The sequence below is a fragment of the Poecilia latipinna genome, unplaced genomic scaffold, assembly GCF_001443285.1.
Source record: "Poecilia latipinna isolate Pla-1442-1.1 unplaced genomic scaffold, P_latipinna-1.0 Scaffold2759, whole genome shotgun sequence".
Taxonomy (NCBI): Eukaryota; Metazoa; Chordata; class Actinopteri; order Cyprinodontiformes; family Poeciliidae; genus Poecilia; species Poecilia latipinna.
In genome coordinates this window covers 32,950-59,712 of record NW_015115375.1, presented here as the reverse complement: position 1 = coordinate 59,712, position 26,763 = coordinate 32,950, and the positions used below count along the sequence as shown (strand labels likewise).

The 26,763-nt window shown below is 39.8% G+C and overlaps 3 protein-coding genes and 1 long non-coding RNA gene across 8 annotated transcripts in view; 2 read left to right on the top strand and 2 right to left on the bottom strand.

Moving 5' to 3' along the window:
• Window positions 1–11,774, bottom strand: part of rfwd3 (ring finger and WD repeat domain 3) — a 20,051-nt gene extending 8,277 nt beyond the window's left edge. Inside the window, exons 1-11 of one of the 3 annotated variants that reach the window (XM_015021314.1) lie at window positions 11,503–11,774; window positions 8,701–8,981; window positions 8,360–8,613; window positions 8,130–8,176; window positions 7,017–7,214; window positions 6,836–6,927; window positions 5,708–5,822; window positions 3,329–3,569; window positions 1,517–1,667; window positions 762–938; window positions 395–609 (exon numbers count right to left, since the gene is read on the bottom strand). In XM_015021314.1, coding sequence (XP_014876800.1) covers window positions 395–609; window positions 762–938; window positions 1,517–1,667; window positions 3,329–3,569; window positions 5,708–5,822; window positions 6,836–6,927; window positions 7,017–7,214; window positions 8,130–8,176; window positions 8,360–8,613; window positions 8,701–8,981 — 1,771 coding nt within the window. In that variant the 5' untranslated portion in view covers window positions 11,503–11,774. Of the gene's footprint in view, window positions 1–394; window positions 610–761; window positions 939–1,516; window positions 1,668–3,328; window positions 3,570–5,707; window positions 5,823–6,835; window positions 6,928–7,016; window positions 7,215–8,129; window positions 8,198–8,359; window positions 8,614–8,700; window positions 8,985–11,502 lie in introns of all 3 variants that reach the window. The other 2 variants (XM_015021313.1, XM_015021312.1) reach the window with 2 other exon arrangements.
• LOC106939049 (uncharacterized) lies at window positions 3,577–5,129 on the top strand. The gene is made up of 2 exons (XR_001422748.1): window positions 3,577–3,997; window positions 4,577–5,129. It is a non-coding gene; the product is annotated as an uncharacterized LOC106939049 (long non-coding RNA).
• A 1,391-nt stretch (window positions 11,775–13,165) lies between the features above and the next one.
• LOC106939048 (cytosolic 5'-nucleotidase 1A) lies at window positions 13,166–18,188 on the bottom strand. Its single transcript, XM_015021318.1, has 6 exons — window positions 18,063–18,188; window positions 15,540–15,653; window positions 14,599–14,734; window positions 14,385–14,507; window positions 14,035–14,165; window positions 13,166–13,609 (listed from the first exon to the last, which is right to left on the bottom strand). Exons 1-6 carry the CDS (start codon window positions 18,096–18,098, stop codon window positions 13,364–13,366), a joined length of 786 nt encoding a protein of 261 aa, XP_014876804.1. The 5' UTR covers window positions 18,099–18,188; the 3' UTR covers window positions 13,166–13,363.
• Window positions 18,189–18,331: 143 nt separating this feature from the next.
• The window catches only part of LOC106939046 (GRAM domain-containing protein 4-like), a 37,372-nt gene continuing 28,940 nt past the window's right edge, over window positions 18,332–26,763 (top strand). For all 3 annotated transcript variants that reach the window (XR_001422747.1, XM_015021315.1, XM_015021317.1), the window contains exons 1-3: window positions 18,332–18,486; window positions 26,174–26,404; window positions 26,491–26,596. Coding sequence is in view for 2 of the 3 variants with exons in the window: in XM_015021315.1 (XP_014876801.1) it covers window positions 26,219–26,404; window positions 26,491–26,596 (292 nt within the window). In the remaining variant the exon portion in view is untranslated. The remainder of the gene's footprint in view (window positions 18,487–26,173; window positions 26,405–26,490; window positions 26,597–26,763) is intronic.

Genomic DNA, 26,763 nt, shown 5'->3' with positions numbered 1-26,763 from the left:
AGACGAGACCGAGACTATCAAAAAATGGTCTTAAGACCGGCCTCGAGACCAAGACCGACTTCGAGTACCACAACACTGACATGTATAGTATATATAGTGTACAGTGTGTACGTACGTACGGACGGACAGAAAGAAAGAACTAACTCCTGGACCAGTGCCTCTGTTTTCTTTTTGTGTCTGTTCTGTCTTATCGGTCATGGCAGAAGGACACCTACACTGAACTAGGTTCTGGTTCTGCTACAGGTTTCTTGCTGGTAAACAAGAACTATTCCTTGCTGATTTCACTGCATGGATGCTCAGTATGTTGGATTGCAGCAGCGTTAACAACACAATCCAAGCTGTCCACTGTTGCTACTGCTACTGTCTAATTATGACAGTGTGAATGCGGTCTTACCAGGCCGGTATGTGACCAGACAGTGTCTGCTCTCAGTGTCCACCTGGATGTCTGTGCAGCCGCCACTCTCTAGAGGCAGAATGTGGGGTCTGTAGGTGGTCTCATTCTCCTGCTCCCAGAAACAAGCACCCTCAAGTGAGCCAGCAATCAGCCCACCACAGGGGAAAGAGCTGGACGCCACACGCGGGATGTAGCACAACGACGCCACTGGGCACCTAAAACACCAGAGATCCCCGATGTTAGACTGAATACGAGACAGTAAGTTGTGTCCTAATGTGCAGATGCCAATTTCTACTGAACCATCAAAAATACCGCTCACTGCAGAACGAGTTGTAATGCTTGTCAAGTGTTTTTAGTGAGATTTTACCTGGAGCGAAGAGGTTCCAGCTCATGAATGTGCGAGCTGGTGTCCCTGGTGTCATAAACTAGCACAGAGCCATTGCTCAGACCAGCGTAGATGTAGTTGCTGTTGTCCAGAGACCAGCAGCAGCTCCACACAGGTTTATCCGTCTTATAGGTCTGAACCACCGTGTTGGTAAGCAAGCTGCAAAGCAAGTACTTATGAACAAACACAAGAGAAGGCATATTTCTGAAAATTTTGGCCCATATAGGAAGCCTGCAGCAGAGTTTCAGCTCTGTCTGGTTTCCCCAACACTCTGTGCCTTATGCTTCAACTAAAGCCCCAGAATTGTTCACTAATTGCATAATAGAGTGCTTGTTCTACCACATAGTGTTCTGCTGAACAAGTTACAAAAAGGTGATTGCATGCAATTGTGATTTTGGACTGTCAGTTTTAAATCTGTGTCATGTTTTCTCATCTGGAAAGGTGAATTTGACGTCATCCGTTTAACTCTTCACAGACCAAAACAAAACACCCTGAAGTAACCATGGTAATACCAGGAGATTTCAGTCACCGCTCTTCCTCTAGGATACTTTTTCATTTCAGTAGATTAACAACACATTCTGAAATCATCCAATTCAGCTTCAGTGTTTTGTATAGCATCTTTAATCAAAATCCCTTTTAGGCCACAGTCAATCATTTGTTAATCCCGATAAATCTGCTAGAGAGGTTACCACTGCTTACTTGCACAGCACCTTAGAGACCGCCCTCCTTGTTCTTACCTGGTCAGTTTAACGGTGTTGTCCAGTGCAGCAGATAGCAGCAGGCTGTTGTTCTCTCTGCTGAACGACAGACCTCTTATCTGTTTGCTGTGGATAGGAACGTACTGACTGGCCTTCATGTTCACCAAGCTCACCTTCTTCACCCCACAACCTGAACAGATACACCAGAAAAATACCTTCACTTCCATGTCACTCCTCAGCTCTAGTCTAATGCTTTGAATGTTGACTCCGGGGACAAACTTAAAACAAAAAACAAGACATACAGCCCCGACGATTAACATGAAACCCATAAAAGGTGTAGACCAAACGCCTGACAAACACGGTTGTAAGGTGAAGATTCCTTGTATTTGTTTCATCTTCAACATTCCTTTGGTTATGTGGTGGTTTTCTGCTCTTTGGTGGCTGTTGAAATTAATTTTTCTTTGTGAAATAACATGGTATAATATCAAAGTTTAATCATGGTGGGGGGGGGTTTGTGTGTGTGTTTTTGCAGTCCAACTGCATCTTTGTGGAACATGCAGCAAATATAATATGCTAGTGTGGCACTATGAAAGTGAGTCACGAAACTAGTAGACCCCCCAATTTTGTTTTTGTGATGATCAGTCTCAGCCAGAAACTAGCATTAGAATTTATTAGATGTAACAATGTTTGTATTTCACCATCGGAGGGCGCTGTGTGCGGCAGCGGGTGACACTCTGGCGGGCGGAAGAAGCTCGTCAGTGCTTAGAGGACAGCTTGTTGCAGCAGATGCTCGGAGCAGATTTGTAACCGCTGTATTTTCTTGTTGCAGTTTAAACTAAATAAATGTGCTACCAGAGGAGTGACCCGGCCCATCATTCTCTTCAGTGTAACACTGTACCACATATGCGATGGAATTATTAGGTTGTCCTGTTGCTCAAAATCAGCATTGCTGAAGGATATTTGTGATCTAGTTTATCATTATATTTTTTTAATCTTCCAAAATAATTGACCAGTCATGTTTTCTGTCTTTATCTATGAGTCACAGTTGTATTGTGCACATTTTGAACTTGCAAAAGCAAGTGAGAAATTACCAATAGTACATATGTGAACTGTTTTCATCATGTCTGTCAGGCTGTTTATGAATATTTGTATCACATGCCTGAAAGGTTACCGCTTTACTAAGAAACTGTGTCCATCTATGGCCACAGCACATAGTTATTGTTTTGGACTCAGTTTGACACATTCATCTTTAATTTAACCATTAATCATACGATGTAATGATGACTAACGCCTTCATACAGATGAACATGTTTTAGTTCCAGATAGTCAAGCTGAGCAAGATGAGGTTTGACTGTGGGAAAGTTTACTTTGCTCAACATTTGCAGCATTCATAAGTTCATTTTCTGTGTATGAGGTGAGAATTGTCATCTACCAGTCTGTTTTTTTTTTCAGCTGTAGTATTCAGCTGTTCATGATGTCGACCACAGGCATTTATCCATCTTTTACATCTCCCACTGACAACGTTTCACCATTTCTTCAGATTATTTTCCAACAAATCTCTCTGACTGCAGCGAATTCATAAAGGTAAACTGAGATTCACTTTCTCCAGGTAAGGACAAATTGATTGGTCATTTGGAATGACTGACAGATGGCATCATGATAAATGTCTGAGAGCTGTCACAATTATTGGCTTCATACAGGAACTGCAGCAGATTAAAACAAATAATCTAATTAATCTGTTTAGGACGACAAAGATCCTAGAGAAGTAAAATGCTAGAAGAAGCAGACACAGTAAAACAAGCTCTGTAAAATTAACTCCTGATACAAGATGGAAATAAGACTGCAGGTTACCAGGCACTAGAGTAGAGTGAGGGGAGGGCTGTGAGGCCAGCAGGCAGCACAGAGGTTCACAGTAGGACAGAACTCTGCAGCCGCCTGTCTGAGACACCAGCACCGCCTTAGAGAAGCTGTACTGAGCTGCCCTTGAGCCGTCTGCCCTCTGAGACATGCTGAACATGGAGGAGGAGGAAAAGGAGGAGGAAGAGGGTGGAGCCGAACTTCTTCCAGTTTGGGCCATCAAGGCCTTCAGCTCCTACAAAAACATGCAGACAGAGGCAGAGTTGAGTACATAGTTCAAAACCTGATCAGGGTTAGGTTTTTACCAGACACGCAGCTTAAAAACTGGGCTACTGCTTCTTTATACAATCAAAAAAGTTTGACAAACGGGTTTCTAAGCTAAAACCTAAATTGGGTTTCTCTTTTAGAAACAAGAGTTTCTCATACCTTGTTAAAAGGCTCCTTGTTGGTACTCATCTACTCATACATTTTGTATTTTTACTCGTCATATTGATTATTTCACTTTTATTGATTACTCTGTTTTTCATTTGTTATTTGCTCATTTATTGTTTGTTTTGTCTTATGTTTCCAGATAGTCTAGCTGAGCAAGATGAGGTTTGACTGTGGGAAAGTTTACTTTGCTCAACATTTGCAGCATTCATAAGTTCATTTCCTGTGTACGAGGTGAGAATTGTCATCTACCAGTCTGTTTTGTTTTTTTTCTTCGCAAAGCTGCAAAACCACATGGATGCCTCTTTACACAGACAGGTGTGTGTAAAGCAGAATCAGAGAATGCTCTGACCTATGAACTTTTAACTTCTTTTCTGTAATATAGACTGCAACCTGCCATCACCATCTACTATAACTGAAGAATTTTGAATGAATATGAGTTTTAACATTTAATTTCCCTTTGGGATTAATGAAGTACTTTTGAATGTCTCTCCTTGCTGCAAGAAAAACTCGTTGAAACAAACATTGTAATCCATCACTGATTCTGTATCGATTAGTTCCTTATACCGTATTTTCCAGATTATAAGGCGCACCTAAAAGCCTTACATTTTCTCAAAAATCAGTAGTGCGCCTTATAATCCAGTGCGCCTTATGTGTGCACTCAATTCCAAAATCTGTCCCTGACACAGAGACATAAAGTGTACAGTACGTACGCTGGCAGCGATAAACCAATCAGAGGACATTACATAATACGTAAAGTACGTACGCTAGCAGCAATAAACCAATCAGAAAATTGTTGTCCTTGTTCTGCAGCATATGCCTCCGGTAAAAACCAGATAGGTTTTGCCACGCATCATCGTCCCTGTTCATCTCCATGCGTGACCATCTCACTGCTACTGTGAAAAAGGAAGTGAAGCAAACTAATTCGGAGTTTGCAGTCATTCCGGGAGGATTAACAAAAGAACTCCAACCGCTGGACATTGGTGTAAACAGGGCGTTCAAAAAGAACTTGCGAGCGGCGTGGGAATGATGGATGACAAACTGCGAACACACATTTACTAAGACGGGGAGGCAGCGCCGGGCGAGTTACACCACCATGTGTGAATGGATTGTGGATGCCTGGGCTAATGCATCTGCCTTAACTGTTGTCCAAGCTTTCTCAAAAGTCGGCATCGTTGCTGAACAGCCACCTGGCAACGAGGCTGACTTCGACAATGATGAGAGGGAACCTGGCATGTTTGATGGCAAATTGACCAGTTGTTCAATTCAGACATAGAAGAGGAGGACTTTGATGGATTTGTGGAAGAAGAATAAAAAGTAACGTGAGTGTATTGTTACATAGTCGAATAAAGTTCAACTAAACTTACTGTTTTGTTTCTGTTACCTTTTTTTTTTTGTTGTTGACTGTATGTTTTAGCATGCGTCTTATAATCTGGTGCGCCTTATGTATGGGTTAAATACAGAAATGGACGCCATAATTGAGAGTGCGTCTTACAGTCCGGTGCGCCTTATAGTCCAGAAAATACGGTACTAACTTTTCGAACACCTGATTCCTTTGATCATTCTCAGTCTGATGAATAATTGAGTCAGAAATGAACTGGGCCAAAAGGCAGTGAAACACTCTGTTCTCATCAGCGGGAATAATAAAATGATCATCTCTTAAAACTTTGAGGCAATTCAAGACTATGTTAAAGAACAGAGTCATCAGCTCACTGGGCTCCTACAACAGCCGGATGTGTAATAACACCATGTGATGTCTCTTGTTTATGCGTTTGTGGATTAGGTCTTGTACATTTTATGCTGCTGGCTTGCTCTGGTCCATCTACAAAGAGAGGTTTTAATCAAAATGTTTTTTTCTGATTGATTAAAGGATACATGTTGATGCATTTTCAATTAACTGCACAATAACTGACTGAAGTGATTAACAGCTAATGGCAGTACTACCTGCAGCTCTTGCTGTGCCTGTCCAAATTTGCTGGTGACAACCTGAAGCTTGAGTTTGTATTCTGCTGACTCCAGTTCTGCTTTTCTCCTCAGAGAATGCTCCTGCTCCAAACTCCTGAATACAAACACACACCATAGCTTTATAGAAACATAGCACAACATGGAGGGAGACAAATCTATGAGAGGCCCCATGGGCCAAAACTTACAAACTCTCTTACACATGCTATATGTGTAAGGATTTGATAGTACGAGTGAGAGAGTTTGATAGTATATGTGAGAGGGTTTGTAAGTTTTGACCCGTGGGGCCTCTCATAGATGCATATTTGTAAATTTATTGCAAATCCTATGCAAAAATTATCAAAAACATTTGGTTTACATGACTTCTAACTTTTACACTACCTCACCTTTCCTTGATGTGAAGTGATTTATATGGCAAGAAACAAAAATGGAGCCAATTAATTATTTGAAGAATAAAAATATTTTGTGTCCAATTTGTTATTTTCTCTCTTTAGTTCTTGATTTTCTCATCTGTTGTCTTCTATACATAGATTTTGGAAGTAGTTTAATAAAGGAAAAAATATTGAAAATTCCTTGCAAATATTTCTAAAGTAACACCAAAATAATCGAGAAATCTTGGAAACTGACTGCTACGCCAAGTTTGTCCACTGTTATTGCTTTAAGAAAAAAACACTATTTGGAGCAACCTGAAATAAATCATAACTGTGGGATATCCGGTCTATCTGGTCTCCATTTGTGACTTCAGAATGACCAGAAAGAATAAATCAATAAATACATTTATGTAAGAAAATAAACATTTGTTGTATTGCCTGAAATGCAATACCAGCATTCCTTTAGTGATTCTGATCTGACTGAAGCTAAAACTTCCACTTGAGGAGTTTTAGCTAAAACATTTACAGACAAAAATGTGTTTATCTTAAATGCAGAATGTATTTTGATATTTTGTACAGTTTTCCTGCTCTAAATATGTTGTTTTTTCAGCAAATAGCCTTTTTTGAGTCTGTATTGCTGGTTTAACAATCAATCAAATATTAGTTGTTGATTAAAGTAGTTGACGATTATTTCAATAGCTGATTCATCACGATTAATCGTTTCAGCACTAATATCTACCTCTTCAGGCTCTCCTGCTCAGAGTTGTCCAGGGCTCTCAGCTTTGGAGCGTACAGCAGCACAATGTCTGAATGCTTTGCTTTCTTGTTGCACTGAAAACAAGAAAACATATTAAATACAGGGAAGAGGGGGGATAAAGAATATATTTTCGTCATAGTGGGACTGATATGTTTCTGCTCACCTGTGGACACTTAGCAGCTGAGCCCTGAGCCTTGAGCCAGCGTTTGATGCACGTGTTGCCAAAGAGGTGTCCGCAGCGCAGAGCGGAGAGCCGGTGTTCACCTGCTGTGGTCCACACCTCAAAGCAGATGGAGCACGTTTCGCCTTCGCTGTCGCCACTGCGGCTTGGCTGGGATGAAGACGGGGCTGCAGGGGTCGGCTGGAGGTCAGATGATTACAGTTAGTGGAGGTCTGATGCTGCAGGTAGGTCAAAATTGTTGTGTGGTTATGGACAGTAGACGTTTTGTGAAACATCTGATGCTATAGTTGTATTCCGTAGTGGTGGCATTTGTTCAGACTCTGGTGAATCTTAACGTCCATTACAGTTCACAACCGTTCTTACCGTTAGTACTTTTTCAGAGGACACAAAAGTGCTCCAAAATTAACTAACATCTCACAGACAGGTAAAATATCCTAATTTCTCACTATACAGCATAAGTAATAGAATAACAGAAGCCTAATGTGATTGCACACCAACATGACTCTTCTACAAGAAATTCTGTGCTTTTGTTTTTTTTCATGTGAAAAAGAAAATTCCTCTCATATGGAGGATTAGGTTTCTGCTGACTCCTCTAATGCTAAGAATCCTTGTGATGTCTGTGCTTTTCTTTAGTTACATCATTACAGACACTGACTTAATAAATGCCTAAAGGATATAATATTTTCTTAATTCATACTTTACAATTTCACATTTCTTATTAAACCCATAAAATTATTTATCTTTTGTTATGATAGACAGACAGACAGACAGACTTTAGAGAGACTAATTGACTAACAGTCATGTTTTTGGACAGTGGGAAGAAGCCAGAGTTCAAGGAGAAAACCCACACATGCTTTTCACACATGCATTTATTTTCCCACAAAGGGGAATAAAATAAAGGCTCCATAAATTGAACAAAGGGGAAAATAAATTGTTTCATTTTATAAGGATTAAATAAAACATGATTCCTGTATGTGAATGACGACCAATACCTACATTCCTTAATGTTCCAAATTTTTAAAAATGAAAAAAAAAAAAAAAAAATCACTAGATCAAAACATTAGACATAAACAGGAGGGCTAAACCACTAAGTACCTGATGGTCCTGGATTTGAGCGTAGCCCCCAGCCTCGTTTGCTGCTGCTGAAACAGCTTCAGTACGACCTACAATATTTTACAAAGACTTAGACGAGGAGGAAGAAACAGTCTTTCAAGGTCATAAAAAGTTATTTAAAACACTGATCAGCAGAAATAATACTATATAATTTAACAAAAACAACCAACATGCTACCAAACACCATCAAGGTGAATTTCTGTCAGTCTTACTGGGCGCTGCTGCTGCTGCTGCTTCTGGTTGAGGCTGCTGGGTGGCAGCATTAGCAGAAGGTAAATGTAGTGAGGCCTCCGCCCCAACAGCTGTGCTTTCTGCCGTTTCCTCCTCAGACTCGGACTCACTGGCCTCAGTGGTGCTGCCGGACTCTGGCTGAGTTGTACTGGCAGCTGGTGCTCGGAGCAGGAAGTCCGGGAATCCTCTGGAAGGTGCTGCCGTCTGGCTGGGGTAATGGACCCTGAGACCCTGTCTGGAGCACAAACACAAGGTCAACCCTGCAATGATGCTTTGGACGAAGCACAACAGCTGGGAGAAGAACAGTGGGAAAGGTCCCCACCTGAGTGACCTCCTCATCGGTACCCCCTGGGTTACTGAAGGCACAGCTGGGACTCCATGTACGGCCCTCTGACTGAAGGCCCAGGTGGCAGGAAGCCTGAAAGAAGCCTGAACCGCCTGCTGAGCTCCAGCACCATCATCTTCATCCTCATCTACCTCAGTGCTGCTTCCAGAGTCTGAGATGACTAGAGGGGCTTCGACATCCTCAGGCTCACCAACAGCTGCAACCGCACCACCTGCAACTGGAGGGACCACAGGCGAGTCTATCTCCATGGCCTCCATCTGCTTAGAGTAGAAAAACAGAAATGATGACAGATCATTTATCTGTATCTAAACTATGTAACAAAGTAATGTATAAGAAGTTGAGCACATACTCAATGCCTGGACTTAGTCCGTATGTTTTCATTACCTAAGTAAATAAATGATGAGTGCAAGATTTCCAAATCAAATAGGTTGAATAGAAAACTTAAGCTGCATGCATAACAAATTTATTGAAAAAGAAAGACTGAAATCCTTTGCTCAGTATTGAGTAGAAAATTTGGGGATCCTCTGCCTCTTCCTTGCCGATCCTCTCCAGTTCCATCAGGTTGGACGGTGAACGTTGGTGGAGCCAGTTTCAGATCTCTCCAGAGATGCTCCGTTAGGTTTAGGTCAGGACTCTGACTGGGCCAGTCAGGAATGGTCTCAGAGTTGTTCTGAAGCCACTCCTGTATTATTCTAGCTGTGTGCTTCGGATCAATGTCTTGTTGGAAGGCGAACCTTCAGCCCAATCGAGGACCTGAGCTCTCTGGAAGAGGTTTTCTTCAGGATCTCTCCGTACTTGGCCGAATCATCTTTCCTTTAGTTGCAATCAGTCGTCCTGTCCCTGCAGCTGAAAAGCATCCCATAGCATGATGCTGTCACCACCATGTTTCACTATTGGGATTGTATTGGGCAGGTGATGAGCAGTGCCTGGTTTCCTCCACACACAGCACTTAGAATTAACACCAAAAAGTTCATCACACCAGAGAATCTTATTTCTCAGTCTGGGAGTCTTTTGTGTGTTTTTTGGAGAACTCTATGAAGGCTTTCAGATGTCTGGCACTGAGGAGAGGCTTCCATCCGACCACTCTGCCGACTGCTGGAGGGCTGAAGTCATAGCTGATTTTGTGGAACTTTCTCCCATCTCCCTACTGCAGTGATCTTTGGGCTCTTCTCCCTTGATTGTTCAGTCTGGCTAGAGGGCCAAGTCTAGAAGAGTTCTGGTCGTCCCAAACTTCTTCCATTTAATGATTATGGAGGCCACTGTGCTCTTAGGAACCTTGAGTGCTGCAGAAATTCTTTAGTGACCTTGGCCAGATCTGTTCCTTGCCACAGTTGTGTCTCTGAGCTCCTTGGGTAGTTCCTTCCACACCATGATTCTCATTTGCTCTGACATGAACTGTGAGGTCTTATATAAACAGCTCTGTGCCTTTCCTAACCAAGTCCAATCAGTTTAATTAAACACAGACTCCAGTGAAGGAGTAGAACCATCTCAAGGAGGAACAGAAAAAAAGTACAGCATGCGAGTTAAATATGAGTGTCACAGCAAAGCCTCTGAATACTTATGAGTCATGACCATGGGATATTTTTTCTCTTTTAATAAATTTGCAAAAAATTTTACATTTCTGTTTTTAAAAAAAAAGATGATTCCAATCTTTTTTTGGGAATCACTGAGAATGAACATGTTCTCACGTTCATTCATGAGAATGAACACTCATGTATGAACTTTTATTGATTTTAGTAAATGGCTACAATGAAACAAAGTGGAAAAAAAATTAAGAGGGTCTGAATACTTTTCGTACCCACTGTAATAAACAATCGCGGATATTTGATGCAAATTTGCTGAGATGTGTTTGTGAACAAACCGAATGAAAATACAAAAAACAGAACTCCTATCATCAGATTGTAAACAAGTTAACAGCAAACAATGATTGACATTGTGTGTAAATTTAATCTTAATTAATTAAATATTTTTTATATACATATATTTTCATTTACCTACATTGAAACCATCAGATCAAACTTAGTATTTTCGTTCTCAGCATGTTAACATTGTAGATACATGGTCTTTGTCAAAATGAAGCATTTCTGGTGACTGGCTCTGATTACATTTTAAACGAAACAAAAGATCGTATTTTTTTTTTTTTTTTTACAAACGAACCAGACGTTTTTAACAAGTTTTATGTCCCGCAAGGTTAGCGCCAAGATGTTAGTTGATCACCTAGTTAAAATAAAGGCTCCATAAATTGAACCATCCGGAAACACAAGCCCCAGAAAAGCGTCTTTTACGTGATGCATTATAAAATATGTATACTGTAACCAAAACTGCACTAAGACCAATACTCTTCATAAAGTCCACGCTGCTGCTGCTGTCGCTGTGCTGGCGGCTAAGCTCTGAACTAAACACCGCGGTCATACCGAGGCCTGCAAACTGCAGAGAGCAGTTGCACATACTGAAACATTGCATTGCATTTTAAACAGCCTCATCTAATTCATATTGTTAAATACTTTCTGTATGTTTTTACCTGATATCCCTAAGCACTTTTGATTAAACTACCTAGGATTTGCTATGATAAAAGTCCTTAATCGAACATTGCCTTAAATGTTGCGACCTTGATAACGTTATACACAGGCAGAATTGACGACAACTCATTGTACTATTAGTGTAGTAGAACTGTTAAAACATTTCTGCTGTTTGTTGGTTTAGGTAATTAGCTAGCATGAACTGTTGTTGCGTAGCTGTAAACAGAAGCAAAACGGTTGGAGACACACAAACACTCACAGTTAACAGCACTTGGTCCACCTCCGGATAATCCCACTATGTAACCACATGGTTAGCAAAGGCTAAGTTTAGAGGATTCCATTTTAGTGGGTTTGTAAATTATTTGCGGTTCATACAACAGTAAACATTCAGGTCAGGAGTCGAATCTCCCGGCTCACGCGCGTTCAGCCCCGCCTCTAGAGCGGTATGAGAGAATTCTTCTTCCTCTTTTCAGGGTTATTTGTCGGTTGCCAAAAAAACGCTAGGTGCGCATTACCGCCATCTATTGGTATGGATGGTGGACTGAAACGACCTAAAAAACATCTCATAAGTGTATGTGTTTTCAAATAAACGAGTCAATGTGAGAATTTATCAAAGATTTGACAACTATCAAATATTGAATTCCTATATAATAATTCGATAAGATTTAATTTATGTTAATTTAAGAAATATTGAACTCTTTAATCTTTATATTTCAGACAATATAGCAAACATTTGTATAGTTTCATCTTCACAATGGAAATGGAATCTCTATGAAAATCTGGTAGAAAACAATTTAACAAAGCACACCTTACAACAAATTGGTACAATTTTAACTTAGAAATGGAAAAGGATAATCTATTAAGACAAACAAAATAATGTGAAAAAGGGGACGAAAAGAGAATATCACAAGAGAACTTCCCATTTATTAATTTAAATCTTCATGAATGGAAGATTTTTAAGTCAGTCAGAATCTCCAAAAATATTTAAATGCCACAATGATGAGAGAAAGTATGTTAGATTTATTTATTAGTATCTTCGAAATCATAAATTTACATACATTTGCTCACCGTTTGGCAGTATTGCCATTGAACTGTATGACCTTTTAGGTGTTCTTCCTCAAGCTTCTCACTACATCTTGATGAAATAATGACTCATTTCTATAGACGGAATTGCTGGAACTGAGTCAGGTTTATAGGCTACCTCACTCACACCATTTCAGATCTTCCCACAAATTCTTTACACACACTCTTGCAGCTACAGGCCCACATGTCAGTTTTGTCTGCATAGGACAAAACCGTTGAAATGGTCACATCGAAACATTGACTTTGTTGTACTAAAGCCATTTTGTAACCTCTGCATGCATTGTCCATATGGACGACCAATATGAACCCAAACTTTAACTTCCTGGCTGATGTCTTTATATATTGCTTTAATATTTCCACACAATCTTCTTTCCTTATGATGCTATTGTGTGAAGTTCACCAGATGTTCCTATAGCAAAACAGACCAACATCATGATACTGCCACACCCATACTTCCCAGCTGGAATAGTCTTCCCCCTTTTTTTTTTCAATGCAACGATTGTCATTATGGCCAAACGAGAAAGCGTACAGGCCAACCCAAATGTTCAGTTAACCCATCAGATGTTTTCAGCGCTATGACATAGTCTGGGATTCCTCTACTTGCTTTAATAGACTGTAATCAATATGTAAACTTTTGATTTGTAAGAGATTAATAAATAAATGCCTTTATTTATTAAAGAACCCAGGACCAGCTTTTATTATTTTACATCTTTTTAAATATTTGTTAAAACTGTCACTATGTCATGATAGTATCCTAATGCACAAATATGTGAAAAGACTGAGCTTCTCCACCTCCTGCCTGAGATACTATTGCCTGAAGAAAAACAATACTCCCTCTGTGATGCAAACAGAGTAGCATCACAGCCATCCTTTATTCAGAGTGGAGGTTCAGGTTTTATCAAGCAACACGGTTCAGCTGTGTTGAGCCTCCTTTGCATTTATATAGCTTTCCAGATTTCACTGACTGTCTAATGTTGAGTTAAGTGATATTCACAAAATGTTCTTGAAGTTTCTGTGACATCCAAGTAAAGAGGCAATCAGCCCTCCAGTAGGCTGAATCCATCGCTGAGCAGAAAGTGAGGTCGGAGCAGCGACAGGATGGGGCCACGCGGGGCCCCACCCAGGCAGTATGCTTCATCCACGCTGACTCCCAGAGACCGAAGGGATTTTAGGGCACAGCAGCAGTTGTCTTTGCCACCATGTGATGTTACGAGAGTGAAGCAAAGAGGGCTGTCAAACACACCAAACTTCTGCTTCATCTGGCCTAAATGAGCTAAAAAGTTCTGCAGAGACAAAAGAAGAAAAATAAATCATTTTCAACTGAAAATGATTTATTTTCAGTTGAAAATAAATCATTTTATTTGATAAATAAAATGATTTATAGACCCATCTACCTACTGGTAGATAGACCTACTGAAGATAACATACAGTGCCTACTCACACCCCCTTGTGGTTGTAATGTGAAAAAAATATGAAAGCACATATTCAATTGGGGTTTTATAAGACTAACCAAAGAAAATCTAAGTTCTGTGAAGGCCTCAGAGGTTTGTCAGGCAAATTTATATATATATATATATATATATATATATATATATATATATACACACACACACACACTTGTGGTAGTGATACAGGAAAATATGAAAAAGTTGAGTGAGTTTGAAACTTCATGCAAGGCTCTGAAAAAGACACTTGTTAATGTTTGTACCTGAGCAGATTTTTTGCTTGCTTCTGTTGAACCCATGTTGAGTTGGAAGATGGCTTTCTCACAGAATAAAACTCTGAGCTGTTCTGATGGACAGGAAACCCAGTTCGTATCCAGCAGTGCTGAGGGAACACCTGGACCAATCAAAAGCACAATAACAGCACGTTAATCCAAAACTAAATGATAGACCAGTCTCCAGGTTACACTGATAAATGGAAGCTTTAATGGTTAATGCTACAACAGATGCTACAGTTCGGAAATGTCCATCACTTATTGGTAGTGTACTCTGGGTTTTTAATATGGCTTCTAGAAATGACTGACAGAAGATGCCATACAAGAAAAGACTTCCTGACCCTGCTGTGTTGCTTGCAATGCTTCGTTTCCATCTGTTGTAAGGAAGAGCTGAACATTATTTTGCATGAGACTCTCGATGTAGTCCTCCTCTGTTGAAAAGCAGAACCTGCCGACTTCTAGACCTACAACAGAGCAACAACAAGGCTTTGGAAAGAGAAGTCAACGGAGTGTTGCAGTGGAGATGTAGAAAGAGTAAGGCTGAGGTGAGACTACCGTGATGTCTGGTGCTGTTAATGATGCTGGAATTCTGCTGTTGCTGCCAGCTTTCCGTAGTGATCAAGATGACGTCAAACAGCTGATGTTCAGCTGGATTTTTCTCCAGCAGACGCTCATTCACTCTCTGCAGAACCTGAGGAAAGCTATACATCGTCAACTCCCACCAAAGCCCGACTACGATCTTCTTACTGTCAAGGAAACCAGTCGGTTTTCTTTTTAAAAACAAACACAGCTTGTTTTGTTTTTGCTTTTTTGTCACAAACTGATGCTTGAAGAAGCAAGCAGCCCCAAACCCTGTCACTGCAGTCACCATGCATGATGTTCAGTTTCTGAAATGCTGTTTTAATTTCAGGTCGGATGTAACAGAACCCACAAGGTGGTCCACTTTCTGTGGATCTACTTTCTGTCTCGTCAGTCCACAGAATATCTTCCAAAAAGTCCTGGCGGTTCACCAATACGTTTCTGATAAATGTGAGTTCTGTAAAACATGGCTCAGTAGTGTATTTTTTATGTTTTTGAGATTTCTCCCTATTTGTCTCAAATAATGACATACACTTGACAATCCAACCTGACAGAACCCAAGAGTGCAGAGAAGAGTGATAGAAAATACTCCTACAAAGGTGAGCAAGAAAAGTTAAGGCTGTGATAGCTGGGAGGAAAACATTTTTAACAAGAAAGAAGATGTTTTCACTTTGTCTCTCCAAGCTTTTTGTGAAGTATTTTAGAAGAGAATTTATATGTTTTCATTAAAAAACACAAAACAAAAATCACTGCAACATCTAGCAAAGATGGTCAGAAAGAGCATAAAATTGTTGGGTATTTTTTTCCTTAAATCCATATTTCACACTTAAATAGGTCAGTAGGCTAGTGTATTGGAGGCTGAAACAATTAAACTTAAATTGTTTTAAAGTTAATTATCAATGTTCATGACTTCTCACCTGCACCAATGGAAGAGCCACACCCAACCTGTAAATACTGCTGCCATCTTCAGTTTCTGGCTCAAAAACTGCAGCAAAAGTCACAGCAACAACCACCGCCTGGTCCACATCTTTCTGCAAGGGACAAGAAGAAGAACCCAGACTGAAAATATGAGATGAATCTGCTCACCTCTTAACGAAGGCTGTTTTATTTCTGGGATGTGAAGAGACACAATATTAACTAAAAACCCAGAAAGACAGCATTATGTAGACGTTACAAATTGATCTGCTTGTTATCAAGTGAAACTGGTATTGCTTATATACCCACACAAAGCATGATTTAGAAAGAACTTGGTGATAAACATAAAAAACATTGTCGGTAAATACAGCATTAAGAAATTTCCTTTACTTGGTCAGCAGGTTTATACACATCTCAGGTAAAGTCTAGGCCCACTGCTTCTTAGAAAACATTTCTAAATCTTTAAGTTTCCTGGCAGCTGTTTAGAAACTCAAAAAGTCACCTCTCTCTAAAAGATATTTATGAAACAGAAATCTAAAGAGTAGATAGGTCACTCTGTGGCATCAGTACCATATTCTATAGCCATGATTTTCTTTTCCTTTATCCTGCAGGAGTATCTTGAGTTGAATAACTGTGAACTATGAACCATCTCGGTGGTTCTGGTGTAAGATTTTATGCCTCATGATTTTATGCAGATTTAAGTCATCTTGTACCCTCAATAGAAAACAGGCCCAAAGCCTAATATGAGGATGGTGGTCTTTGGGTCATTCTCTGTGTATTTCTTCATCACAGCGAGTCAAGTCAAAGTGAGAGAGCTCAATTTAAAACTTATCTGACCACAAAACCTTTCAGAGTCAGTTAGATGTTACCTGGGGATATACATTTTAGCACAACCACATATCTGGGAATTTAGTTATTCGTTTTATTTTGACACAGCACAGAGATTCAATGGACCTTAAATCATTAAAAAAAAACCACGCAATATGAGCATAAAAAAAGTTTGATTTTGTTTTTAATTGTGAAATATGATACAAACATGTAAAATTACACATTTTTATAACAGCACCCATTGTCTGAACACACTTATGTTTGCAAGACTCCGGGCCAGGATTTGAACCTTCTTGCTCCAAGGCAATAGTAGCACCAATTGCAAAACTGTGCAACCTACCCGTCACCTCCCCAATATCTAGGTTAGAGACTTAGAGTTAGTCCAGGTATTTGAACAGAGACACCTTTTTTTCAATTTTGTAGGGTTCTGTAGATCCTTATGGTATATTACCATAGTGAAAATTAAAACAATTTTGATGCAGTTAAAGTGCAGCTTTCTCAATCTTCATACAAACTATTTCTAACACCAATGCTCCTAAGAATGGTTGCCAAGGGCATCATGGAGGAGCACTGTTTTCACGAAGGGGTGATAGGGGAGTGTCCGAAAGTTTAGGAGCTTCTTAAAGAGACAGAGACCAATCTCAAGGTGTCAAATTATGAAATCAAATTTCTTTAAGGTTATTTATACAGAATTTTTAAAACAACTAAAGGTAATATAGTTACTTGACTGTGCTATAAAATATCACTGTGTGCCTGGAAAATACATAATACTCCTTCCTTTAAACAATCACCTAAGTCAGTGGTTCTTAACCTTTTTTGAGGTACCGAACCCCCTAGTTTCATACGCGCATTCACCGAACCCTTCTTATTCCTTCCTCCCCCCCACCCCCTCCGCCAACACACAAATACTTTGCGGTATTCTGATTTAGTAATGTTATTAGCTGCGTTACCACCCCCACGTCACTAGAGGCAGTAGCAACCCCGAAAAGTTGCGACTAAGGAGCACATTTAGAAGCTTTGATGTCTATGTTTAGAAGTACACCGAAAGCTACAGAATTTGGTAAAAACTGTGAGCTTTGCTGAAGTAATTAAAGACAAGTTCAAATCCATGCTGAGAGTGGAACTCCTTCAATCAGTGCTCCTCCGCAGCTCTGATTGCCTCAGCAATGTAACGTGATCCTCTGCAGCAACTGATGGCAAAGCGGGGCGTCATCACGACTTTACACAGGTGTCTACCTCCGCGGCAGAGGCTCCGCGGAACCCCTGAGACCGACTAATCGAATCCCTGGGGTTCGATCGAACCCAGGTTAAGAACCACTGACCTAAGTTGTTCCTTTTTTTTCCTCCTTTACCCTTCTTTCTCCGAGTTGTTGAGTTTCTCTTGTAATTCCTGTTGTAGAAGGCTAATCGTGACACATGCAAATACCCATGTGGGCCTAACTATAATTCTATATTGACACATAGAAACATAATTATATGAAGTAGACCTTAATTTACGGCTGCCGAGCAGTCAACAACAATGTACAACTTCCGCCTTTTTTCGGTACAACTCGGCATATTCAGTATTACTATAAATGTGACTTAGAAGAAAGTGCTGAAAAGGAGAAACAAAAAGACAAACCCCGAAACAATGATTAGAGCGATTTACCATGACTCTAGTAGGGATATGTGTTCTTCTGAGGGTAAAGTAAACGTACCTGCTTCACGTCGGTGTTCGTGACCGTAGAGACCATTCTAACACCTGTAGGACCTTACGGTAGTTGCTGTTTTCCTCTTAATTCCTCTCGCACCGCAAAAACCTTATTTTCGTTTGCTTTAAGAACAGCAAGCAGCAAGTTTGCTTTAAGGAGCGCATGACTGCGTCACTTCCTGGTCAAGCAATTGCCTCTTGCCCCGCCCATATCAGTGATTATTGTGTCAGGTGGAGGAGCACCGCTCTGCTGTATTAACAAACACCAACATTTGGATTCGTTTTCGGGACAGAGGACGGATTCAAGTTCGGAGCGGTTCTCACAACAGTTGTTCTAGTTCGGAGAGCCTGAGAAGCGGGTCTGACCTTGTTTTTAGTGGGCTTGGAAAGCCCAGGAGAGTGGGAAAGTTTATTTTATCTTCGGCTTTCTGGTAAGAAAAATATCTATTTTATTCATACCTTTCTGCACTAACACCATTATATTTGACTCGGTAACCTGTTCGGGTGTGTCCGACCCGGACCCTGTGGACTGACTGGGCTCCTTTAGCTCCTTCGGGGCTTAGATCGCCCACAGCTGATTGGCTTTCACTAAGTTTAATAGGGGGTGGCCTTCTGGTGACGTAAAGAGTCTGTAAACAAACAAAAAAGACCTGCAAATATTGTTCGTTTTTATATATAAAAAAAATGTTTTGTTTTTTTTGTCATCTTTCTCGGTTAGCTGGGTCGATAAGGGAGCAAAACTATATACATGGAAATAGAGAAACAGAGATTTCAGGAACTACAGTTAAAGAGTAATATTAGAGCATTTTCTCTGACTTTCTCCGTTGTTTGTAATACTTAGAAAAGAGGGAAAAACTAATATGCAATGATTTATGCATATGCGTAGAAAAGCTTTGCTTACAAGTATGAAACTAAGGCATTAGCAACATTTTGCAAAATAGGGGTGCAAAATGCCAAAGGGGTGAACTGACCCAGAGTCAGAGCAAAAATATTAGAGCACAGAATCCAAAGATTGTCTTTTAAGATGGTTTTAAGACATTCCTAATTTAGTATTAGTTATTAAGGTATAACAATAAGTTCACACCAGCAAGTGAGATGTATAAGAGAACAAGAAAAGACTTTAATAACTTTTTTTTCCCTGTTTTTACAATTATTGCAAACCGTGTTTTAAAGAACGTGTAGTTAGTGTAGGATGATGCAGTCTGGGTTTGAATCATTCATTTTCATATTTATCAAATACCAGAGTAAAATTTTACAATTAGTAAGCAAATATTGAAGAAAAGTTTTCACTGAATTCTACTTGAATCTTTCCTCATGTTGACAACCATGAATTCCCTTCAACCTGCTGTAATAAAGCTGAAGTGTTATAACAATAAATGAATAGCCAAAGTAAAAATAGACTTGTTTTTGTAGTAGTGATTAAGTCTGAGTAAAGGAACTTCTCCCAGTCCTGTGGAGCAGGGTGAGCCGTCTATGGCTAAGGTGGCGTTGGTATTTAGGATTGTTCTGCTTTGTTTAGATCGTGATGACGCTCTCTAGGTGTTATTAATCGTTTTGTTTATGTGAGTTTAGCTAGCTTTGCGAACAGTGACTCTCCCTCCAAGGAGAAGATGGATGTGTTTCTGATAGGGAGCCCTAATGCACGTGGCAACAAGTCTAATGGAAAAGACAAATTTTCCTTTTAGCTTATGGTCAAACCTTAACACAGAGGTTCTTATAAAATCTCAACACTATAATGTAACAATACCACATTCAGACACAGCAAGCACAGAAGTACTCTATACCGTGTTGCAATAAATCATAATCGCCATCTAAATGGGTTAATCCATTGACTTTTCTGCTGCTTATCCAGGTCAGGCCACATTAATAGAAAGCACTAAAAATGTGATATAAAATGATTAATACTGGCCTTCCAATGCCATTCATTCTGTTCCACCTTATTTTCACACCACTGAAACCAAGACAGGTGGACACTACAGTGTTTTCAACAAGAACTTTAACTTGTTTCACAAATACATGTCTAAAGGTTGAAAATCCCATTATGCTTTGGATGTAAACATGAGTATTTTCGTCAGTTTGCTAAAGCGGTGTTTTGAAGTCTCTCAAGCTTCTTCAGCTAAAGCTGTGAAAGTGAAGAAGATGCTATGTTCTGCACCTTTAGGTGAGGAGACATTTTAGGTCGAGTAACATAGTTTCAATTGTTGCAGTTTTCTCATATACCACAGTGTCATATTGTCAAAGAAACTGAAACTTCACCCAAGTTTAAATAAGACAAGAGACTGTGGCACACTTTGAAGGAGTTCAGGTTTCACATAAGAGAATATTGTTAAATTGGTTGTATGAGGCACATGTGTCAAAGTCGAGGCCTGTGGGCCAAATCCGGTCCGCCATAACTTTTTATGTGGCCCTCTATATTGTAAACTTAACACTAAGTGTGCTTAAATATCATGTTATCAATCAAATGAATGCAGTTTTGATCTGGTTTCTGCCTAATTATATCAATCAGTCCCTCCAGTTTCTTGATAATTATCATGGAAATTCATGCAAAATCCCCACACTTTTTGCCCTAATACATAATTGGGAGTTTATTGCAAATTTTTCTCAGAAATTGTCCATAACTTTCTTACTTGTACTAAACAGCTGCCTCAGTCTTAATTGATGAAAGATCCATGACCTATACAGCAAGTAATAAAAGTTGCATTTACTGTCATAAATAAGCTGAAATATCACAAATATTTCCAAATTAGTACCATAAACACTTTGATTTTTATTGGGAAAAAAATCACAAAAAGAAACATGAGACCTGGAGGGACTGAAAAGATGTTCAACAATAATATTTAATTTTAAGAATCCATTGATATTTTTAAAAGTTTAACAGGTTTTATTAATACATTCTGGTGCAACCGGCCATTTAAGAGGATTCATGATCTTGATTTGGCCCAAAACGAAAATGAGTTTGACACCCCTGGTGTATGGGCTCTAATGTTTAGAGCAGTGTTTCTCAACCCTGGTCCTCATGCTCCCCTGTCCTGCATGTTTTAGGTGTTTCCCTTCTGCCACACACCTGAATTGTATCTCTAGGTGATTAACAGGCTTCTGCAGTACTTGATGGTCATGCAATAATTTGAATCAGCTGTTCTGGAATAGAGGCACATCTAAAACATGCAGAGCAGGGGGGTGCTGAGGACCAGGGTTGAGAAACACTGGTTTAGAGGGTGGGTAATATCTGGCAGTGATGGCACAGGTCAGAGATCATCTGTGTCTTCTTTCTCCAGCTGTACAGCTGTAGAAAGAAGACACAGATGATCTCTGACCTGTGCCATCACTGCCAGATATGTGCCATCTCCAAAGGTTTAGAAATCCCTGGTGGCTGGCAGTAATGTTTCTGCAGAACTTTGCAGACCTGGTCCTTAACTGTACCAGTTTGGATTACGGTTTGTTAGAATACTGTCAGTGCACCAGTAGTAGAAATCTGTGTGTTAGTTTTCTAGAGTCTGTGCTGAGACTCCTCAGTCGCTGCATGTTCTCCTGTCCACAGTAGCCTGTGGTTCTCAGTGATTTCCTTAACCTTAGCAGCAGCTTGTTTTCCTGCCATCATGATTCTGTAGAAGGAATCATCACTACCTGACATGCAGCCAGAACTTGTGTTAACATGTACTAGTGTAATTATGATGTTTGATTTACATTTGGCTCTTCAATCAAAGTTGAAGCATACACAGCAGGGGGCATAGCTCATACCACTGGAGAGCTCTAGTGTATGGAAGATGGTAATGCCTGCCGTATGTCTGTCAAGAATCAAAATCCCAGTTGGATTGAAAAGCAGTTTCATGATGAGTGTCAATGGAATTATTGCATCAAAGAGCATCCATTCCTACAGGGCAGAGCAGTGTGCAAGGTGAAAGCTGTTTTATCATTTTTGGATCATTCTTGGCCTATAAGTGATCTTCAACATGTACAATGTGACGGATGGAGAGGAAAAGTGGACCTTGTGTGTTCACATTGGAGTGCAGTAGAAGAACAATTGCATTGTTTGTTTGTTTGTTTGTCCCTGGGATCATCATGGGTTTTATAAAGTATCCAATTCATTTTGTTATTGATATGTGATTATGTGCCTTTCCTCTGTCTCTTTTATCTGCTCACATGCACACTGCTGCACACTTATATAACCACAGCATTTAAGACTGGTGACAGTCTTCTTATGTTACACATAACAAAAACTAAGTAAGCAGACCAACACCTCTTAGAGAGGCTACAGAGTGAAAAGATGTTAAAAGCAGAACTTGCGCTACAATCTTTGCTTTACTTGTTGTCAACAATAAGGTTAGTTGAGTGATGTTCCTCTGTATTTGTTCCATTTGTATGACTTGAAACATTTGATCATTTTTGGCTTTAAAATCTGTTTATATACCGTTTTATATGAAATCTCAAACTGGCAAACAGACCTGGGTGTTGCACAAAATGGAAAATGTGTCTCCTCAACAATTTATTGTTTGTGTTTTTTTTTTCTGCTGTTTTATTCTGTGTTCATGTGAGGGATTCTAGGTTTATGAGGACAATTTAAACATATAAATAATTATATTTTTCCCAATGTCCCTGCAAACACATACAGCCCAATATTCTGATAATCTCTCTCGACAGTGTTAAAAATCTTACTCAACAACAATAATGGATGCAGGAGGAAATATTCATCTGTAAGAGGTGCACCGACTAATTTAAACTCTTCTGCAGCAACTAACAGGATTCCCCCCCACCCCCCAAGTATTGTCTTTAGTTGAGCTCCATCAGTTTTTCATCTCCCTGCTGAAGAAAGCATCAATCACTGTGATGCTGCCAATTTCTTTATTATTGTATTGTGCATTTTGGTCTTCAAGATGCTTTCTGTGCCATATTAATGGTCCAGTTACCCATGCTAACAACACCATACCAAGACCCTTCATTCAACATCTCTACACCCTACTGATGTGTGTTGTTGCTTATGTTGAGGAAGTGGAGACGGATGCCAAGGTAGCACCACAAAACACAGGCAGCAGCCACCTGACCGCCCTGGGGAAGCGCAGACTTATCTAATGCAGCTGGTTGACTGTCCAGTACCGTGACTGCAGCAGGGCGGAATGCTACTAGGTTTGGTACTGCTGTTGCACCTGGTCATACAAAAACACCAGGAAAGGATGGGTCGATGCATAACACTGATACTGTGGGTCACACTCTGTGTGCATGTCTGAAAGTGGCTTCTGTTCAGTCTTGTTCAGGCATTAATTGTTATGTCAGCCAGACCTGTTAGACAGCTCAGTAAGTGTTAAGGCTCACCACACCTTCATTCCTCTAGACTATAAGCAACCTTCCTCTGCCTCATCAGACTGTGATGAAGTTATTTCACAGTTTTCCTCTCAATACACTCAACTCAGTCTGAGCCCAGAGAGGCGATGATAAAACCTTTTCTCCTCCCGTATCAAACAAAAGCAGTTTCTTCTTCCTCTGACACTGTGTCTAAGTGTCAGAGGATCTCATTGTGTTGAGATCTGACTTTCCTTGAATAAATACATTTCCTAAGTAGTTGGATGAAAAAAGAGACTCATATGAGAGATAGGGAAACGGTTAGAAGCAAAAGCAATTTTTTTTTTGGTTTTTTTTTTTTTTTTTTTTAGTGTTTCCTTTCGTCCTCATATCAGCTGCTACAAAAATAAAAGTTCAGGCTCAACGTATGCTACGTTCCAGTTACTTCAGAATTTACAACTCAGTGCTAGGTGTGAGATCACACCCAAAGTGACATCATTCCAGGTAATGTAGTTAGAGAATTTGGTATTTCAGCAGTACACTGTTCATAACACCTATGAACATCCTTTTAAGTTTATTTACCAAAAGCGTAAATCAATTTGTGTTTAAAGTTGCAGACACGATATGTAACTTTTACAAGAGTGTCTTGTATTTGCAAATATATGTTTTCACCACAGTAAACATATATGGCTACTCCTGCTTCATGTTAGGAGCATATATAGTCCAGTTAAACTAGCCTTTTTTAAAATTACACAAATAAATGTGACAAAAAGTGACATGGTAAGATTAACAAATCATTGCTTGCATTGTGTAAGTGCCCAAAAAGCCATTCTGTCATTTAACAGAATATTGTCTGAATTGCTCGTCACTTATTGCTGCTGGTGGCTGATTTTTTTTCTTTGAGTGAAACAAAAATCTGCTGTAAAAACAAAAAACATTTCCCCATTAATTTGTTCTTTGATTCATTTTTCTACATTGTTAGGGATGCTTTCTATGGTCTCAGAAGCTTTGTTGATTTGAACAGGGTGTTCAGATCAACTACCCAAGCCCTACAATGAGTAAATTTATTATTCAACTGTATTGCTTTTGACCAAAAACACAAATGTGCATCTCACGTTTAACAAATTTTAATGATCAATCAAGAGTGTTGGTAAAACTATTCTGTGGACCAACAAAACAAAAGTAGGACTTTTTGAAAGATGTTAATTCCTTAACATCTAGAGTGTAACCAACACAGCAATAAAACATAGTGTGATGTTCTGGTGCTGCTTTTCAGCATTTAGTGGATGAGACCATTAATTCTGCGCTGTGGCAGAAGAATGCCTGTTCATTAGTGTGTGACCTTGAAATGAGGCTCACTTGGGTTATGCAGCCGAACACTGATCCAAAGCATGGATCAGGTTGCCTCTGAATGGCTCAAAGAAAAAAATTGTTGTAATAGCCTAGTCCAGGGGTGCTCAATACGTCGATAGTGGGAAGATTTTGAGTCAGTCTCAGCAGTAGACACACTGAACGCCACCAGGACGCTGAGACCAGCACTTCCTCTTCTGACAGGCTTATCAAAATATTCGATCCTAAACGTTTGTAGCTTCATTAAAGAATACTACTTAAAAAAAATCAACGAAACGTGTTAAAATGAATAATCTCAGTCATTATTGTTTCAACAAGGTGCTGCGCAATTCAGTGCGTTTCGGTTCCATTAACAAAAAAGGCGACTCAAAGACCGACTGACTAGCAGACTAGTTTAAATTAGCTACTTCAACCACCGCTGTGTTCATGAGAGGCTTAATAATCGAGAAATAAATATCAAGCCTGGAAACCTGATATGTAACGGATTGAATGTTATGTTTTTAACGTAATCTCTGCTCGGCTTGTGGGGCGCAGGTGGTTGCCACGGCAACGGGTGTGCTTAAACGAGAGAGAGGGAGTAAAAAGGCACGAGTAGTTTTGAGTTAATCACGTGTTCGGGTTGTTTTACCTTTGCTGTGGCGCATTACAACCGCTGTAGTTTCTGAACGTTTAATAAACAACAAACTTGGACAACCTCGTTCGTTTGTGAGTATTCACAGCAAACATCAAATAGGACAAATATATTTCATTAAGTTTTAACAAACAAATGGCTTCTACTGCGATGTGAAAGTAAATTAATTATATACCAACTTCAATAGATTTGCCTTTACTTTTACAGTGCTCTTTGGCTCCTCCTATCAGTCTGTAGTTTCTCATATTAAGGTCATCAAACCAAAGTTCAGATCTACCATAACTGACTGACATCTGCTGGCATCAGGTTTGCAAACAGCTTCTGATTGAGAAACCACCTCCTCCCAGTGTTAGAATCTCACTGAGGAAGAACTTGCATTAGGTTTTCCATCACTTCATTATTTCTGCTATAACTGATAAAATAAGTTAATATAGTTTAATTTACAATTTTTATGTCTTCATGTCATGAGATAGATCTCAGCCAGCTAGTGAAAGAAAAAGTAGATCTTGGTCCCAAAAAGTTTGGGCTCCCGTGACCTAGTCTAAGACCAAGTTTAAATCCAATTGATATGATGTTATATGACCTCAAACATGTTGGATAACACAGCATTGTGTAAAGAACAGTGAGTAAAAGATTCATGGATATTTATCGTACTGCTTGATTCCAGTATGAGGATGGAACAGTTAGGTTGGGTGTGTCAGTTTTTACATAAGTCCAGCTTTGTTTGGTAAAATGTCTTTGATCTGAAACATCTCAGTGTCACTGAATTGCATATCAATGCTTAGAGATACCAAGTTGAAGACAAAATCTTTCTCCTTCTTAAGCTGTCTTGTTTGCCCATCCTCCTTGTTTTGGCTGCTCAGGCATTCATCATGTTCCGATAGAGACCAGAACCTGCGGCAGCCAACATGCTGAGGCGTCTCGACAAAATCCGGTTTCGGAGCCAAAGACGAGACGAGTTCCTTGACCCGACCGAGTCACCCAACACATCGGACACAGAATGCAGCGACGACGTCGTGATGAAAACACGCTTCTTGCCCAAGGAGCAAGAAGAGCTGAGGGAACCTGAGTTAGAACAGCAGACGGAAGCCCAGGTGCAGGAACACAGGACAAAACTTTTGCCTTTGATCCAAAGATAAAACTCATGTTACATTGCTTATTTTGTGTTTGTTTGCCAAAGGCTGGTCCTGGATCATTTCTGGCAGGTGTCCAAGAAGAGCCAAAGACTGATTTGAATGAGGTGAAAGGACTTCTAGAAATCGCTTTGTTAGAAAAACACTTCTTACGTGAGTATATTGTGCCCTTTACTGAGCCATACAAAAGTACTGATATTCTGAGTTTTAAACAACAGAGTATTTTATTGGGATTTTTAAGGCACAATAATACAAAGTAGAGGTGTGCCGATCGATCGGTCACCGATCATAATCGGGCCGATTTTCGTGAAAAAGTGCAT

What these genes read in the sequence shown, in the direction of transcription:
- LOC106939048 (XM_015021318.1), bottom strand. Translation starts at nt 18,098, where the DNA reads ATGGTCTCTACGGTCACGAACACCGACGTGAAGCAG. An exon ending in TGGCTCTTCCATTGGTGCAG is followed by an intron (nt 14,735 to 15,539) that starts GTGAGAAGTCAT and finishes AGCTTTCCTCAG; the next exon opens with GTTCTGCAGAGAGTGAATGA. An exon ending in CAAGCAAAAAATCTGCTCAG is followed by an intron (nt 13,610 to 14,034) that starts GTACAAACATTA and finishes TTGTCTCTGCAG; the next exon opens with AACTTTTTAGCTCATTTAGG.